The following is a 19,292-nucleotide window of genomic DNA, read 5'->3' as shown; positions in this document are numbered from 1 at the left end:
CCAGGGTGGGTGTCAAAAACCAAAGTCATTTGATGTAGGGAATAGAAAGAATCCTAGGATTTTTCCTTTTTCTTGTGTTATCAGCATGTTCCCAAAGACAATATGCTATGGAAGAGCTCGGAGACTGCTTTTGTGGGCTGGGGACCCCAGAAACATTTACATGTTCTTTGGAGAGTAAGATTGACTTGCTAATTAATCAGCTTACCCATTTATAGAACTGCGTGTCAGTTTTCTGAGTTTCTGGGCTCCTCACTCTAGTGTCAGGGCGGGTCGGGGGAGGAATGAAGCCTGGAGACACTCCATAAATGGTATCAAGGCTCCTTCCAAGGAGCTTCCTGCTCCTGTGGATGTTTTGAAGGATTTGAACGATTCCTACTTGAGGGCAGTTGGGGGACCAGGTCTGATGTATGCCTACATAGGAGGGATTTCTTAAGAAGCCGGTGTGTCTCCTTTGGGCTGGAGAAGCATTGTTTGTGTTAAAAGGCAACAACTCAAATTCTGGCCTGGACATTTGCAAGCTGCTAATGACATCTTAGCGTCGGCCTCTGAAAAAGGTTAATAATAGATGAATACTATTATCTGCATCCTAGTATTATTGTAAAGATTAAATGAGCCTTGTAAGTAAGTTACTCTAAATGGCATCTAGAATAATAATTAGTGTGCAGCAATAATAATGGTAATGACAGTTATCTGAGAAGAGTAGGGTCTGTACTGATGACCCTGGAGGAGTGTGGGTCAGGTGTTGCAGGGCGGGGGGATAGTGGAGTGCATGAATGATACCACATATGGCCAATAGATGGCACCAAAGACGCATCATCAAAATTATCCTGAAGGCCCAAACATTAACCCTTAGGTCATGTTGTCTCATATATGACACCTATATATACAGGCTGAGCAATGAATAAATACAGCATTTATGATAACTTTGAAGTAAATGTTAATTATTGAAATAGTCATAGAACTGAAATCTTAGGCTTTAATTGATTGAGACATTTCCCTTTCTGAGCTGTTATTTGTGGGCATTCTAACAGAAGAAATAAGGAGTGAAGGATTGAAATGTTCTGGCTTAAAAAAATCCTTAAGGGTTTATTCTGCCTTCACTGGCAGCATTGGAATGCTTGCTTATGGCGTGAAAGGAGGAGCATGTATTTATTTGAGCACTGCCTGACAGGAAGTAATAGACTACATTTGAGTGTTTTTTTTTTTTTAAAGATTTATTTATTTTTTTTGGAAAGGGAAATTTCCAGAGAGGGAAAGACAGAGATAAAGATCTTCCATCTGCTGGCTCACTCCCAAAATGGCTATAATGACTGCAGCTGAGCTAATCTGAAGCGAAGAGCCAGGAGCTTCTGGGGCCCAAGCTTTTGGGCATTCTCTGCTGTTTTCTAGACCAGAAAGAGGGAGCTGGATGGAAAGTGAAGCAGCTAAGACTCAAACTGATGCTTCTTTGGGATCCTGACACTTGAAGGTGAAGGGTTAACCTACTGCACTGGCCCCATGGAGTTGAGTTCTAACACAGTACTACAGATGAGTTTATGAAACTCGGCTTCTCTCTTGCTGATATTTGAGACAGAAAATAGAAAACACAAACCAAGTATCAAAGTAAGGGGGAAGGGAAACACGAGAGCAAAGAGAACCTGTTAATAATTAGAACTGGAGGTGAAGCATCAGTGACCCTGTGACTTGAGATGGGGAGTTAGGGGTGGGAAGGGTAAAATCAGGGAACAGCATGAGGGAGATGAAGACTGGTGCAGATGTATCAGGAAAACCAGAAGTGGGGATGTAGAATTCAAGCTCATAGATGAGATGATGAAAGCATGTAGAGTCTCCTGGTCTGAATGCACACCAAGCGATGCTCTCTCAGGTTTCCCTGACCTCCACATCATTCCCCACTAACCTCCTGAGTGCACTCTTTACCTCCTTGTTCCTCAGGGTGTATATGAGAGGGTTGAGGGAAGGAGTGCCCACGGCATAGAAGAGGCCAAAGAACTTGCCCCTGTCCCGGGCGTAGGGGTTTTTGGGCTGGAGATAGACGGCAATGACAGAACTGTAAAAGAGAGTGACAACCAGGAGATGGGAGGAGCAGGTTCCAAAAGCTTTCCTCTGGCCCTTTGCAGAGCTAATTCTCAGCACTGCTCGGGCAATGGCGCCATAAGAGACAAGGATGAGGCTGAGAGGCACAACTAAGATGATGACACTGGCCACTGCCATCTGAATCTCATTGTAGGTGGTATCTCCACAGGAGAGTCGAATTAGAGCTGGGACCTCACACACAAAGTCATCCACCTGCCGGTGGGGACAGAAGGGCAGACGGAGGGTAGGTGGGGTTTGAACCAATGACTCCACCAGTCCAGTGACCCAGGCCACGGAGGCCAGCTGCCGGCACAGGCGAGGATGGATGATGGTGGCATAGTGGAGGGGCTGGCACACAGCCACATAGCGGTCAAAGGCCATCACAGCCAGCAGGATGCACTCGGTAGTCCCCAGGGACAGAAAGACAAAGAGCTGTACCGAGCATCCCAGGAAGCTGATGGTTTTGTCTGGACCCCAGAGGTTGACCAGCATCTGGGGGACACAGCTTGTGGTGAAGCAGAGGTCCAGGAAGGCGAGGTTACAGAGGAAGAAGTACATGGGAGAGCTGAGCCTGGGGTCCAGCACAGACAGCAGGATGATGAGCGTGTTGCCCACCAGGGCTGGAAGGTAGGAAAGCAAGACAACCACGAAGAGGATCTTTTCTAGTTCCGGGTGTCCAGAGAAGCCCAGAAGGATGAAGCCTTCTGGGGAGGTCTGGTTGCCCATGGTGTGGCTCCTGTGAAGATGCAGGAGGGCTGAGGCTGTCAAGCCAGTGTGATTCAACAAGCTGCAAAGCCTCTCTGGGGTGTTGTTTCAGGTGGACATTTCCCTTCTGTCTCTGGTCATTTTAGCCCTGATTCCCAGGCACATCAGCATCCAGCAGCTCCTCTTCTTCTGTGCCTTCTGGTCAAACATCTGGTCAGAAGGAGGAAAGCAAAACATGCTGGACAACAGATGACACCTCATAGGGTGCCTGATTCCCTGGTGTAGGGCGAAAGAGATGGACGGAACACATTCATTCATTCATTCATTCATTCATTCAGCAGAAATGACTGCACAGCACTCTCTTGACTGCTAGGCTAGCTCTGATGTGTTGGAGGAGCCTGCAAAGTGACATATGTTGGATGGGTTTTCTGATCACACATTGTGGGATTGGCTGTTCCTCTCTGAGCTGGATGCAGTCTGTTGAACTCCTTACCTTTCATTCATTCTGAGTGGGAGTTTGAGGTGACATGTTTTATCTTTGGAAAGAGATTTTGTTTTGCTTCAAGAGACCTCTTTACTCATGGAGAAATTGATTTTTATCATCTTCACCTCTCTTCTTTAGCAAGCCGCCAATAGACCAGTTGTCCTGCTTGTGGCAACTAGTGCACATACTCTGTCCTGATGTAAGCACCTTCAAGGTAAGTGGTGAGATTGTCCTATGAATGTTGAAATTCCTGTTGAGTTCAAGAGAACATTGCCCCCAAATGCCACACGCTAAAGACCAGCAGCCCCAGTGAGCTGGGCCAGTGAGAGGGAATACCTGTAAGGTAAAGATGCAGTTTGCTTGGATGCATTAGGACAAGCTGGCCAGAGGAAGTCACTGGCTATTTCTTCCTTTTTTTTTTTTTTTTCCTATAAGAGAAGTGCAGGGTAGTGAGTTCAGCTCAGCGATGGCAGTGAGAGGCTGCAACCACTCTGGCAGCTGAGAGATAGGAACTTATGGTTCTGTTGTCTTAGAAGACGTTAGAGAGAGGTGTGGGTGAGGCAGGTGTGGGGCTCCTGGTGAAGTGCCAGGGGAGGTTGTGGGGTGACATGAGTATGTTCCTACCACAGGTTCCCCATCTGTGTTTACATTCCACCATGTCCCTCGTTTCTGCCAAACTTTCTGCATTTGCCTTCTTTTCTTCCCTCCTGTTGTTCTCATCTTTCTTGCTTAGTAGACAGTTTCTTTAATCTAAAAACTACTGCTACATATTGAAATGTCTAGTTTAAAGAATATCTGGCATTTTCTAATGCTAGTGAAGGAACTGTGCAAAAGTTTCAAGCATTTTAGAAGCCCCTGTATATCCCACCCTACATCCTGTATATCCCATTCTACCTCCATCCTAAAGTCTTAATTTCCAACCCCAAGACATAACCTCCATTCTCAATTTTAATTGATTACTCATTTATTCTATTTTTGAGGTGATTTAATATCATTAAACCATCATTTTATATGCCAGATCTATTCACAAGGGGTGCAAGAAACCTAGCAAGTAGAGCATTTCATGACCCCAAAAGAAACCCCATGCCCATTAGTCATCATCTCCTCCTTTGTTTTCTTATTGAAATGATTTCTTTGTATGTAGCCTTAACAAAGGAAAACAAGCTGTTTCCTATTCATCTATCAGTTGTCATTCTGCATGTTTGTTTCAGTTCTCCTGGCATTTCACTCCCTTCCTCTTATTTCTGAATCTCTTTAGAGTATGTCTTCCTTTGTGATTCTGCCTCTTTCCCTCTTTTGATCAGAAATGTCCCACTCTTTGCTTAACCTTTTCTCCTAGTCCACTTCTTTCTGACATATTCCTTCTTTGGTGTGTGCACCTTTTCATTCTTTGATCCCCAAGGTATCAACATTGTGCTAGGAGAGGGGAAGAGGTTTATGATGGTCCAGTGATCTCTGCCTGCAATTGGTGGCAGTAGCTACCATTTGCTGAGAATGTGCTGTGTGGCAAACAGCATGCTCACTGAGTCTCTGTGCATCTGGTCCTCACGGCAACTCTGTAAGAAAGAGCTTCAAGTTTTACCAGATAATAAAGAATCTCAGAGAACATGAGTAAATTTGTCTGGGACCATCTACCTAGCAAGTACTAGGACTATGCAGTCTGTTTAACTCTGAAGCTTCTCTAATTTTGAGGACCTATGAGTCTTCAACAATTAACTGGAAATTGATATCTCATAGAAAGCCAAGTGTTACAACTGGAAACTATAATGCTAAGGGAAATGAGTGAATCCCAAAAGATTAGATACCACATGTTTGCCTTGATTTAACCTGTAATTTTTTGTTTGGTTGTTGGTTATTTTCTGAACCTGTCATTGATACTGTCTCAACCCAGATGTTTCAAAGAATGGAACTTGCATTATTTTTAACATATTGTCTACCCATTACTATGTCAATTAATTCCATAATGTTGTATATTGACACTGAGGCCTTGTTGGGGCTTTTAACTGACCGGATCTCTACTCTGTTAGACCTATCTTCAGACCATAGAAGGTCTCCCCAAGAGGCCACTGAACTTATCTGGACAATAAGACGCTGAACTTTATGCTAGGCATGTGTTTGCAAGCAATGAATCTCAACTGAACTTGAACTATGGTTATGCAACAAGGTGGAGGAATCCACCATGGGGGGAGGGTTATGGGAGGGGTGGGGGGAATCCCCAGCGCCTATAAAACTGTACTACATAATACAATGTAAGCAAGTGTTGTACTCACCAGTAGTGACAGAAAATCTTTGCTGATGCCGGCTTTCCCTTAAGACAAACTCTTAATTAGTGCACAGTTTCTACTTGGGCAAGAACAAAACATCGGCAAAGAGGACTGGGCAGTCTTGAGTGGGCAGTTTGTTTTCTGGTGATAGTGACTGCTAATGCTTGCCATCCAGTTATAAACACATGCATGTATGATTATTACATTTTAAAAAGTTTATGAGAATTATTAAATCATTAGTAGCTTGAATCAGACATGGCAGGAATAGGTCCAGGAAACATTATCAACATTATTACTGCCTTTCCCCAGTAGAACTTACTGTGCCTTTACCAGCAGAGTTCTGATTGTCCCTCACTACCCCATGCCTTATAATATTTTCTTTCACTATGAAGAAACGAATCAATGAAAACTGAAATAATGTGGCAAGGTGACATGGCTAGTAAGCATCTGAGCTGCTGTTTGAGCCTGTGTGCCACCCAGATGCCTGTGCCCTCCACGTCTGCAGGGAAAATGAGGCTGACAGTGATCACAGATACCTTTTGCTGGGAAAGCCTTTGTCACTAGCCTTCTCCCCCTTTCTGGGAGGATGTTTGCTTCTGTTATAGGGGCTCCAGAGGGCTTCAAAGTTGACCTGGAAGGATGGTGGAGGGAAGGGTTCCAGGACTTGCGTCCCATTGGGAGAAAGAGCTCATTACTTCTGTTAAGACTCTAGGGTTCCACAGCCCACAGGTAATTAATTAGATACTAACTATGGTAAGGGTCAGGGGAATAGCTAGAGGAAATACACCAGCAAGAGTCATCACTGTGGTGGGTACAAAGGCCATTGACTGCTCTGTCAGCTGGGAAGAGAAGGGACAATGTCTCTCCTCTTCCCATCAGTGACTGCAGGGTTTCCAACATTGACTTGTGTCTTTGTAGGAGAGAGGGTGGGCACATGGGATAGATAGACAGATAGATAGATAGACAGATAGATAGATAGATAGATAGACCTTTCATCTACTGTTTCAACTCTTTGTGCATCTCCCATCCCACGCCCCAATGCCCACAGAAGCTGGAGAGCCAGATGGAGTTTTTCCCATATGGCTTTCATGGCCTGAATTACTTGAACCATCACCTGCTGTCTTCTGAGGTGTGTACTCTTGGGAAGCTGCATGGGAAGTGGAGGCAGGTCTCAAACTATGCACTTCCCTATGAGATATGTGTGCGGTAAGCAATGGCTTAAGCTGCTGTTCCACAACACCTGACCCAGGACCCCACTTCTCGAAGTTCTCAGTTTCCTCCTTTTCCTTTAATTCAGTCTCTGAGATGAATCACACTGTAGTAACAGAGAATCTTTAGACTCTAGGGTTTTAGAGAATACTTAGGACAATAATCTGATCCTTGTATAGCCTGGATCATTCACTATCGTGCCTCTCTTGCGTTAGAGTAGGAAACCCTGGGGTCTGTGAATAAATGTCATGTTGGCCATTGTGTAGCTGTTCTGGATCATTATATTAACAGCGTGGCTGCATTGGTCTTCTGTCCCAGCAGACTCTAAGGTGCTGGAGATATCAGTGTTAGCACATTTTTGTAAAGCTTTTGAAGGAGAATCAATGTGCATTTTTGGGGTTCTTGGTTAAGCTTAGACAGTTTGTTGAATGGAAAGAATATGTTGTGAGGTAACAGTTCTTGTCCTGTTACTAGGCTGTGCTAGTGACAGAGCAACTGACTAAGGAACATTAAACGACTGTAGCTAGCACTGTCCATCATGAACTGGGTTCCATCAAATTGAACAGTTATGTCAGGGAGTTAAAGCATTGTCACTTCTTACGTAGAAGAAGCATATGCTGGTGCAAATAGGCAGAATGGAAGGTACAGAGGTAGATGGCCTGGATCCTGATGTCATTCCTTCTGTTATCTCAGTACCTCTCTCTTCACTCTCACGATTGGCTTATGAGAGTGCTACAGTAATTTATCAGTGCATTAAAAACAAACTTGTAAGACTTTTGACTAAAATCAAAAGCCATTTGATTATATATCACAGGGTGAGGTCTAATAAGTCAAGAAGAGCTTGGCCGTGTGAATTTTACGTTGTTTTTTTCATTGGCTATGATTAGTTGGAGGAATTTTTTTAAAAGATTATATTTATCTTTATTGGAAAGTCAGATATAAAGAGAGTAGGAGAGACAGAGAGGATCTCTTCAATGGTTCACTCATCATGTGTCTGCACTGACTGGAACTGATCTAATGTGAAGTCAAGTGTCAGGAGCTTCTTACAGGTATCCCAGGTGGGTGCAGGATTCCAAGGCTTTGGGCCCTCCTCGACTGCTTTCCTAGTTCACAAGCTGGGAGCTGGATGGGTAGAAGGGCCACCAGGATTAGAACTGTTTCCCATATGGGATCCCGGCATGTGCAAGGAGAGGACATTAATCATTATGCTGGCGCTGGACCCAACTTGGAGGAATTGATCTGGCAGATAGACTGTTCCAGAGTCTCAGGCATGCCTGTCCTCTTGGGCTGTTGCTGTGCTTTGGGCTCATTTGACACTGTCAGAACCTTTCAATATGGGTTTCTAGGCATAACTGTCAAACTTCTCATATGGTGACTCAGGATTCCAAAAGATGGAGATGTAACATCCCATCATCACAGATTGGATTCAGATGTGGCATGGTGTCACTTCTGCCACAATGTTTGGTTTTCAACAGTCATAGATTAACCCAGATTCAAGGATGAGGGAAAAATCAACACCCCTTCTGATGGGAGGTTTTTCAAAAGCTTGTGGTTGTCTTCACCATGGAATGAGGGGAAAGTTGTGATAAGCTGATGGAGAAAAATGAGACTAATTTTGGTTAATGAATGGATCAGCACAATTCATTAGTGTGAGCTAAAGGTGAATTTCGCATTGCAGTTGCATTCACAGGTAGCTGTGGACTACAATAGATAAATCATCTCAGTGGGTAGAGCTCTGGGTGATGCTCCTGGTCAATGTGTTTGGAAAAGGAAAGTGGTCTGGGGGTAGAAGGTACATGAATCCAAGGGCAGTGGCAGCCAGCTTGGGAGGTTGGTCAAGGGTTTGGAAGGAGAAGGTCTGGAGGATCAGGGGCAGTGGAACCTTGGGGAAGAGATATATGTGGATGGATCTAGGAGGATGAGAAAGAAGGGTGACTATTTTTTTTACCTGCACACTACTGCCCACTGTTGGGGGCACTAACCATTTCCTGCCCTGTGATTGGCCCTTTGCCCTGATTGGTGTGCCTCGGTTATTTTTAAGTTGATTGGTCAGGTTTGACAGATAAGCGGGGGGCTTGGCGAGGGAAGGGCTGGTCGTAATGGTCGTAACGGTCATAATGGTCATAATGGTCACAACGGAGTTAACAGACACAATGGGAGATTGGAATAAAGCACCTTGGAGACTCTCTCAAGTGTCGGGTGATTTCTTCCGCGGGACGGGAGGACCCCAGAGCCCACCAGAGGGCAGCTACAACGGAAGAGACATAAAACAATCAGTGAAAGAGATGACTACTGGGTAACAGTTCACATTAGCCATCCAAACTGCAACGAGTCAGGGCTGGTATAAGGGACTAATGAAAGTGGGTGCTTTGGTGGAAGAATTAAGGTATATATGGATCTGACCACATGGTATTCTGTAAGTAAACTAACTGCCGCTGACTGTTCAGCCTTCCAGAATGTGTACAGTTCATGCCTCAACATGGGACCATACTCTGGGTATGAGTTCTCAGATACAGTATTCAAATTCCAGGGTATTTGAGTGCTATGAACTGAATAAGGGTCCTGTTGAACAGAAGAAAAGACTCAAATTGATTCTTTTTTACTCTATTTTCAACACTGGATTACTGCAGTGTCAGTTTCTCTCTCGTGAAGACCAAGATATTTTCCAGTGGATTCTAACTTGTCATTTGATTTGATTCAGTTCTGACTGACCTGTGGCCACAGTCAGATGCCACATGTTGTCCAGAATCTTACCAGGTTGCCCTGCTTCATGTGTCAATTACAAGTTCAAGAATCTGGAACATTTCACCTAGAGGCCATGAATCACATCAATTGAACACAAATACTCCAAGTACTTTGCTGATTCCAACCAGTTAGAAGCTTTGTGTCATGGACCAAGGCCAAAGGCCAAATATCAGGACAAAAGCTTCCCTCAGAACTTGTGTTTCTTAGAAAAGTTTGAGAGTTTGAATAGTTGTACCAGGAATTAGGGGCGCAGACTAAATACATGCTTTTGATACCGTATTCCCAGGGCTGACAGTGGGCCCAACAAGAGATGCCTCTCTGTCTTTCAGTTCTCGTGCAGAACTCCTAGCTGAGAAAGCTAATGTCCTACTCACTGCAAAGGACAGCTCACTAAGGGAATACTGTCTACCCATATGGAGAAACGATTGAAGTTGAATTTGGAGCTACCATATTGCTAGCTGGCACACCCATACAAATATAAATAGTTCTAACTTTGTAGCATTTTTTTTTTTAATTTTAAAAACTGTTAACATAGTACATCATTCTGCTCATTTGTTAAGAAATAATTCCATGGGCCTGACATGGTACCTGGTGACTAAATCTTCACCTTGCATGTGCCAAGATCCCATAAGGGTGTTGGTTTGTGTATGGCTGCTCCACTTTCATTCTAGTTCCTTGTCTGAGGTCTGGGAAAGCTAAAGTACTCTCCTTGCATGTAATGGAATCCAATATGGACACTGGTTCTTGTCCTAAACTGCTCCACTTCTTTCCCAGCTCCCTGATTGTGGCCTGGGAAAGTATTAGAGGATGGCCCAAAGTTTGGGACCCTGCACTTATGTGGGATGCCTGGCAGAAGCTCCTGTCTCTTAGCTTTGGTTCAGTTCAGCTCTGGCCACTGTGACCACTTGGTGAGTGAACCAGCAGATAGAAGATCTTTCTCTTGTTTCTCCTTCCCTGTGGAAATCTGACTTTAAATTAAAAAAAAATGAATAAAACTGAAAAAAAGAGACAATTCCATCTCAGTACAAATAATTGTTTATATTATAATTTTATTTTATCTTTGTTTTATATTTTTAGATTTTTATTTTAAATGTTTAGCACTGTATCATTGCACATATTTATGGGGCACTGTGTGATATATTGTTACATGTGTACTTTGCATTATATCTAGTCAGGGGCATTATGTTTATGTGCTCAAGCTTTCAAGATTTTTTTTTTATGTGGAAACATCCCCAAATCATATCTCCTGGTCTTTTTCAACAGAGAAGTGTATTATTCATTAATATTATCAGTAGTTTCCCTACTGTGCAGTAGAACCCTGGAATTTCTAACTCCTATCTAGCTATGCCCTACTACATGTCAATCAGCCTTTCTCAAATTCCTTTCCTCATTTTCCTTTCCACACTGTCGTAACCATGATGCTATTTTTAACTTCTATGGGATCGTATGTATATGAGTGAGATCATGTGATATTTTTCTTTTTTGAGCTTGGCTTGCTTCACTTAACAGAATGACCCTCAGTTCTCTTTGCCATGTTGAAAATGACAAGATTTCATCATTGTTATGGCTAAGTAATATTCCGTTGTATTTAAGAGTGACATTTTATTTATGCGTTCATCAGTGGGTGGACACCAAGGTTGTTTTTATTTCCTGTTTATTGTGTATGGTGCTGCAGTAAGCATGGATGCAGATGTGTCTTCAATAGACAGATTGTATTTCCCTGGGCTACGTGCCCAGAAGTGGGCATGCTGGGTTATGGGGTACTTCTATTTCCAGTTTGCGGAGGAACTTCTGTACTCTTTTCCACAATGGCTCTGCTAATTTACATTCTCACCAGCAGTGTGCAAAGGCTTCTTGCCTCCACAGTCTTGCCAACACTTGTTATCTTTTGTCTTTTTGATAATAGCCTTGGTGGGTTTGATTGGCATTCGTCTGATGCTTAGTGATGCTGAACATTTTTCAAATGTAACTATTGCATATTTGTAGATGTTCCTTTGAGAAATGTCTATTTAGGTGTATTGCCCATTTTTAAAGGAACTGTTCTTGTTGTTAATTTCTTTGAATAACTTATATATTCTGGCAACTAGCCCCTCCCCACCCCCTTGTCAGATGTGTAGTCTGCATTGTTTTCTCTCATTCTATAGGTTTCTCTCATTCTGTAGGTTGTTTCTCTGTTGGTTGTGTTCTTTGCTGTGTAAAAGCTCTTTAGTTTGGTGCTTGTGCTGTGGCATAATAGGTGAAACCAGTTTGAGTCCAGCTGCTCCACTTCTGATCCAGCTCCATGTTAAAGCACCTGGGAAAGCAGCAGAGGATGGTGCAGGTCCTTGGGCCCCTGCACCCATGAAGGACATCAGGAAGAAGCTCCTGGTTCTTGGCTTTGGACTAGCTCAGCTCTGGTTGTTATGGCCATTTGGGCAGTGAATCCGAGGATGGGACATCTGTCTCTCCTTCATTCTTTGTAAATCTCTTTCAGATAGTATAAATATATCTTAAAAACAAAACTCTACTATTTTGTGACATCGCACCTCTGAATTTTTATTGATTATTAAAATCTTTGTCTATTCCAATATCCTGAGATGTTCTCCCTTTGTATTCTCCTGATAGTCTCAGGATTTCAGATCTCACAATTAGATCTTCAATCCCTTTCAAACTGATTTTTGTAAAGGATTAGAGACAAGGGTCTAATGTCAATCTTCTTATACGTAGCCAATGTTCCTAGCATCACTTATTAAAATGACTATCTTTTCTCCTAATCATGTTCTTTTTACTTTTGTCAAAGATCAGTTGGCTATAGATGTATGGGTTTACTTCTAAGATTTGTAGTCTGTTTCATTGGTCTACAGATAGTGTTTGATGCCAATACTTTGCTATTTTAATCACTGAGGCTTTGTAATGTGTTTTAAAGTTATATATATATATGCATATATATACACACATATATACATATATGTTTATGTGGATATATGTTTTAAAAGACTTACTTTTTATTCACTTGAAAAGCAATTAGGGAGAGAGTGCACACATGCTTCCATTTACTGGTTCACTGCACAAGAGACTAGAAAATCCTGGATGAAGCCAGAAGTGTGGAATGCCATCCAGTTCTCCCTCATGGGTGGCACAGTCCCAATACCTGGTCCAGCTTCCACTTTGTTGGGCACATTGTCAGGGTGCTTGGTTGGAAGTGGAATAACTGGGACATGAACTGGTTCCCATGTGGGATGCCAGCATCACAGGCTGTTGCTTAACCCATTGTGTCAAACACTGGCCAGAATGATGCCCTTTATTATTATTGTTTTTATGCCTAATTGCTATGACTAGGACCTCCAGACAATGTTGAGTAAAAGTGGTGAAGTGGACATCTTGTCCTGTTCTTGATCTTACAGAGAAAGTTCTCTACTTTCTTCATTTAATATAATGCTAGATGTTGATTTCTTATATATGGTTTATATTACATTGAAGTATGTTCCTTTTATTCCTAAATTGTATATATTGAATCATCCTTTCAACAGTATGGTGTATCTTGCTTCCTCATGTAAATTATCTTCATAGCATGCTATTGAATTCCATGTGTTGGTATTTTGTTCAATATTTTTGCATCAGTTCTCACTAAGGATTTTTGTCTGTACATTCATTTTTCTGTTGTGTCCTTGTCTGATTTAGTGTCAAGGTATTTTGATCACAGAATTAACTTGGAAATATTATTTACTCTGTTATTTTTATATAATTTGGGATGGTTAATATTAATTATTTAAATATTTTGTAGAATTCAGTTACAAACCATCTTGTCGAGGGATTTCCTTTGCTGGGAGATTTAAAGAAAGTACTGACTTGATTGATATTTATTAGGTATATTTAGGTGTTCTTTGTGATTCAGTCATGGTAGAGTGTCTATGTCCAAAAATGTGTCCACATCTCTTGGATGAATGAACTGATCACCATTTAGTTGTGCACAGTATCTTCTTATGATTATTTACATTTTGTGGTGTTTGTGGTAATGTCTCCATTTTTCTTCTGTTATTCTGTGTACATGAATCTGCTCTCTCTTTTTACTCGGTAAGTCAAATTAAGGGCTTATCAGTTTTATTTTCAAAGAATACAAAGAATATGCTGTTTTCATTTCATGGAATTTTGTACCACCATTTTTTTTTTTTTTTTTAGATTTTTATTTTAATTGGAAAGGCAGATATACAGAGAGGAGAGACAGAGGAAGATCTCCCGTCTGATGGTTCACTCCCCAGTCTGCCGCAATGGCTGGAGTTGAGCCAGTCCGAAGCCAGGAGCCTCTTCCGGGTCTCCCACACGGGTGCAGGGTCCCAAAGCTTTGGGCCGTCCTCGACTGCTTTCCCGGGCCACAGGCAGGGAGCTGAATGGAAAGCGGGGCTGCTGGGATTAGAACCGGCGCCCTTATGGGGTCCTTGGCATGCAAGGCGAGGACCTTAACTACTGTGCCATCACGCCAGGCCCTGTACCACCATTTTAATCTCCATGTTATATATTTGGGTTCTAAGTTTTATTATTTATTTCTTCCTATTCATTTTCAATTTTATATATTCTTCTTTTTCTATTTCCTTGAAGTGCAGCAACAAGTTGTATGTTCAGATTTTTCTTTTAGTGTGTACTTTGGTAGCTATAAACTTTCATCTTAGTGCTACTTTTTCCACATCTAAAGGTTTTGGCATGTTGTGTTCCCTTTTCAATTGACTTCAAGGAATTTTCCAATTATCTCCTTGACTTCTTTAACCCGTTGTTTATTTGAGAGTAAGTTGCCTAATTTCCATGTATAGTTATATGGTTTGCTGTATTTTTTGTTGTTGTTGATTTCTAGTTTTAGTCTGTGTAATTAAAACAATACTTAATCAGACCTTTGTTCTTTTAAAATGATTGAGGCTTGTTTTATTATCCATCAAATGATTTATCTGGAAAAATGTTTCATGTACTGTTGGGAAGAAAGTGTTTCACAGCTGGGGACTTGAGGAGGGTCAGGCTGGCCAAATGCAGCAAGAGCTTGAGTGTGGAGGTTCCAATTAGGCCAGGGCTCTTTCTCAGGACAATGTAATAATGTGGTAACATAGCAGCTCCTTAGACCCTGTGCTAGGTCATAACCCCACTCCCACTCCCATCCCGACTAAGGTGAGGAATTTGGAGGTCTTGCAGCCTGTATAGGCTGAAAGCTAAAGGGATTCTTCAGGAATTTTATTCTAGGGAGGCTGGAGCCCCCAAAGTTGCAGAATGGGGCCTGACACCAGAGGGTTAACCCCCCAGCTTCTTCCCCACTGGGTGGCAGTGGGAAGGTTGGTGCCCAGGGCTACCTCCTCCCTTTGTGTATCCCTTTTGCTGGCCGTGAGTGCTCCTTCCCAAAGTCAGATCTCGCGCATACCGGTGGGTCCATGGGCTGAGCTTACTTAGTCTACCTCCTGCCCTAGCAGGAACAGTGGTCTTTCCTGACTGACCTTCAGCCCATTCCGGATCTTACTGTTGGATGTCTCAGCCCGCTCCATACCCTGTTTTAGAATGCACGTGTGGGTACTGCAGCCTGGGCCTGCTCAGACTGTTATTGGACCCTTTACCCGTGAGTGATGGCCAGTTCCATGGCCACACCTAGCTCAGTCCATCACCATCCCAATTTTTGTGTAACCAGCGGGACTTGTATTTCTACATGGTTTGGCTCAATACATCTCCCACATAATCTACCCCCAGACCTGGTTTTCTTGCATGTTGGTTGGTGTCATGACCCTTCCTAATGTGACCCATCCCCTGTCCCGACAGTCAGGTACTGGTACCTAGCCCTGCCAGACATGCCCTCAGCCATAGCTTTCGTTTGGACTGGCATGTGGCAGTCAGCGATGTTCTATGCTAACAGCCCGTCTCAGGACTCCCATGTGGGCTCAGGAATCAGTCTGCCCCAAACAGATCATTCAGACTTTGCCCTCCAAACCACCAAGTCTTACTCCCCACGCTTGCCAGGAAGTTCAATGACCCCCATCGCTTTGGGAGTCACAGTGGATTCATCCCTCATCTACACTGACATTGGATATATCCATGGATGTCTCTTCAGCAGTGATTACATATCCCAAAAGCTCGGCGCTGGGTGGCCAGCAGGTGGAGCCTGGTGCCAGTTGGGTGTGCTAGCTACCCAAAGCCCAGGACTCACTCATGGCATAGTGACGGTGTGTCGGTGTGTCCGGTGTGTCCGTGGCCAGAGTCCCAAGCATTGGGTCTCACCCAGCTCAGCTACCCTTCGCAGCCGCCATGCTGCTAAGGGCTCCTTTCACCCGAACCCTGCAGCTGACCCCTGGGTTCCTCCTGCCACAAGGTCAGGAAGCCTAATTTTCTTTAGCGATTATCCGCCAGGAAAAGATTAGTCTGTCTCTGTACAGCAATTAGTTTTATGAGTTTTGGGAAACAACAGACAAGTAAAATGACAATTTTCTGTTAGCTTGGATGTTGAGGGATCTGAAATTTCTTTCACCTTTAGCTGTTTCCTCTGTGCTGGTTCCCACTGTGCTTACGTGCTGTTCATTTTAAAGGCTTCTCCGGAGTGTTGCAAGGGGAAGCTGGGTGGGGCAAGGCAGGCCACAGAACTGAGTGTTCTTGGTGAGACCCAGTCATTATTTCTGAATGAACATTCTTCAGATTGCAGCACGCCTTTGGTTAATTTCCAGAGTTCTATAAAATGTTAATTCTAATGATTTTTTTCAGGCTTAATTTTTCTTTTATGAACAGGGCCATTTTTAGAGGTGTTAACTCTTCCATTATTGCTGATGCTGCTGTGTCGTCTTGGACGCTTTTGGACTGGCCATATAAATACAGAAGCCTTCACTGTCTACTTAGAATTAAAAGCTTATCGCTTCATGTAGAAAACAGAAACCTCAGCATCATACATTCAGAGATCTATTTGTCCATTTTTTGGTCTTTATTTTGTAGTTATCATATGTGGAGATTTACTAATTCTGGAGATCTTCCCTCCCCAAACCAGATCATGATGCCTTAGGACTCTGAATCTCAACTCTTCTCAGCAAACTGATACAATGTTGCAGGGAGCAGACTCCCTGCTGGGACTGCAGATAAACCTTGCCAACTACTGTGTGTGGAGAGGTGCGAGGCATCTTCGTGACCTCCTTCTTCCTTTAGTGATTGTGGGCTAAAAGTATCTGAGTACAAGCAAAGTTCTGTTGGATTCCTTTTCTAGTTAGATCTGTTTATTTACTAGTGTTGATTCCTGTAACTCCTGTTTATCCATCCAGCTTCTCCTCGGAGGAGGCTAGTAATTGTTGCCCCTAATCCCTTGTGATCTATTGTTGGAGTAATTTGCATACCATTGTTCAGTTAAGTTGTAACTTTTACCAACCGGCTTGTCCTGCAAAATATTGGTATAAGAAGCTCAGAAAAATTCAGTAAAGTTTGCATTGGTTCATCTCACCTCTGCACCCCCTGTGTCCCAAAGTTCTTGGCACGGATGTCACATCTGGAGTCCTGGTCCCCACAAGAGAGACCACCAAGACTCATATATGTTATTATATAAACCCAGTGAATCTTACACACTTTGGTTCCAAAATTGTGACATATTTTAAAGAACTCTAAAGAAGAGTAATACTCTGTTTTATGTATGTAGACAGCCATCACTTTCTTCCTTCAAGGTATTTTAAATTTCTCTCTGGTTTCAGGTCTTTTCTCTCTGAAGAAAATCTTTTTGTTTTCCTTTTTTTCTTTTAAAAATTAAGGTCTTCCACCTACTAGTTCAGCCCCCAAATGACTGCAATGACAAGAGTTAGGCCAATCTGAAGCCAGGAGCCAGGGGCTGCTTCTGTGTCTCCCACATCGGGGCAGAGTGCCAAGAACTTGGTTCATGCTCTGCTGCTTTTCCAGTTGCGTTAGCAGGGAGCTGAGTGGGTCAGCTGGGACTCAAACTGGTACTCACAGGGGATGCTGGCACTTCAGATGAGTATCTACTGGATACACCACAACACTGGTTCCTGGTGTTCTTTTAAAGGAAAGTCAGCTGGTGATCAAATTTCTTCATCTTCCATCTAAGAAAATGCTTTTACTTTTGTTCTTTATGAATATTCTTACATGTGTACCATTAGCTGGGTGTGGATCCATGGGGAATGGGAGTTAATGACTTCTTGACTTCTGCTGCCAACCTGGAATAAGGTTTGGTGAATATTTGATCTAAGACCCAAGTTTCCATGCAGGATCACGTCTTTCTGTTGTACTCCAAGATCCTAAAGCTTGGGAAGAGGCTCTAATGTTAGAGTGATGACAACGTGAAGCCCATCCACACCACTCTGAATGTGGTGAAGCCCCATGAGGAACTGCCCTTGTTGTTGATGGAGTCAGATGATGAGAAACGGATACGTATCCTCCAGACGTAGCTTAACAGAAAAATCATGGAAGATCCTTACATCGGAAAGCACAATTCATACTTCTTGACATACCGCTATGTTAGGGTTTCCTACTAAGGGGTAGATTTATATTGCAGAAAAAGAGAAACTCACTTCCATCTGGCTAATGCTTACCTACCATGACAGATAAGAACAGAAAGTCTTATCTAGGAAAAGGGAGTTCCATGTTCATTATGTTGTGTTTATGTGTTAGCAACAAAGTACTCATTGGAACATCTTATTACAGTCCAGAGGTTGTGGGATGTTATCCTTTGTTGGCTGGGTATGAAGGAAATACCAGGAATAAAATAGTAAAGGTTTCTCTTTTATACTCCACCTTTATTTCCATGCCAAGGACTGTTTGCTAACAGCTGTATACATTTGAAAGGTTGCTGGAGTAAGAAAAACAGTCTATATTTTGGTTTTAACAATCCATTGTGTACACTTGTATGTGATTACTAATTTGCTGAACTTTAGTTCCTTTACTCATTTGTTATTTCAAGGAGAAAAGAAAGCAGAGATGGATCAATGTAAGAAGGAGCAAGTGATCTGAAGGGACCTTGTGGAAAAGGAAGATATGTGTGCGATACGTTAAGTGCTTATGCCCTCCCCAGTTCATATGTTGAAACCTAACCCATCAAGTGATTATCCTTTGGCTGGGTGACTTAGATGAGTCCTTTGGATTGTGATTAGTTCATGAAAGAGGAGCAGTTTTCCCTTAAAAAGGAAAGCGCAAGAGAGCTAGCCCCATATCTCATGCAAACCAGTGGGTGCTGCACTCCAGCCTAGTCAGACCACCATATGCCTGGTCCCCATGCAGGTTAAGGGTGCTGTGACCCAGTTGGGGTAACCCCCAGTGACCATCCTCAGCCCCAGGTTTTTGTACATGCTGGCATGTGCTGCAGCCTAGCCTAGCCTGGTGCACATCCCATCCAGCTCTCATGCACACTCATGGGTGCTGTAGCCTGGCTTGGCTTGACTTACCCATAGACCCAGTTCACAAGTATGCAAACATGTGTTTCCACCTTGTTTAGTCTGGCCCAGTCCAAGCCTTGGCTCTCATAGTCACCAGTGGGAGCTGCACTTTAGCAGGGGAATGCCCACAGTTCCTTTACCAAGCTGGCGTCTAGCCCAAGATCTTGGATTTTCCAGGGAATACCGTAGTCCAGCCTATGTGACTTCCACTCAGACCTGGCTCTTGCTGTCAGGTGCTGAGGCCTATCCCAGTCAGCCCTCTACCAGACCCAGCCTACCTGCTAGTCAATGAGTGCTGCAGCTTTGCCCAGAGAGGCCCACCCTAGTCCTAGCTCTCACGCTCACCAGTGGAAGCAGTGGCTTAGCAGGACAGTTCCACAATTCCCCTACCAGGCCTGCTCCCAGCCCTAGATCTTGGATGTGCTGGCTGGTGCTGCTGCTTTGTTCAACCTAGTC

At 43.3% G+C, this 19,292-nt stretch overlaps 1 protein-coding gene across 1 annotated transcript; it reads right to left on the bottom strand.

Moving 5' to 3' along the window:
* Window positions 1-1,855: 1,855 nt before the first annotated feature.
* LOC121156323 (olfactory receptor 2H2-like) lies at window positions 1,856-2,799 on the bottom strand. Its single transcript, XM_040979947.1, has one exon. It carries the CDS (start codon window positions 2,797-2,799, stop codon window positions 1,861-1,863), a length of 939 nt encoding a protein of 312 aa, XP_040835881.1. The 3' UTR covers window positions 1,856-1,860.
* Between the last annotated feature and the right edge of the window lie 16,493 nt (window positions 2,800-19,292).

The sequence above is a fragment of the Ochotona curzoniae genome, unplaced genomic scaffold, assembly GCF_017591425.1.
Source record: "Ochotona curzoniae isolate NIBS_2020 unplaced genomic scaffold, NIBS_Ocur_1.0 contig_3350, whole genome shotgun sequence".
In the NCBI taxonomy this organism is placed as follows: Eukaryota; Metazoa; Chordata; class Mammalia; order Lagomorpha; family Ochotonidae; genus Ochotona; species Ochotona curzoniae.
The sequence above is the reverse complement of the archived record's forward strand: the minus strand, read 5'-3'. Positions and strand labels throughout refer to the sequence as shown.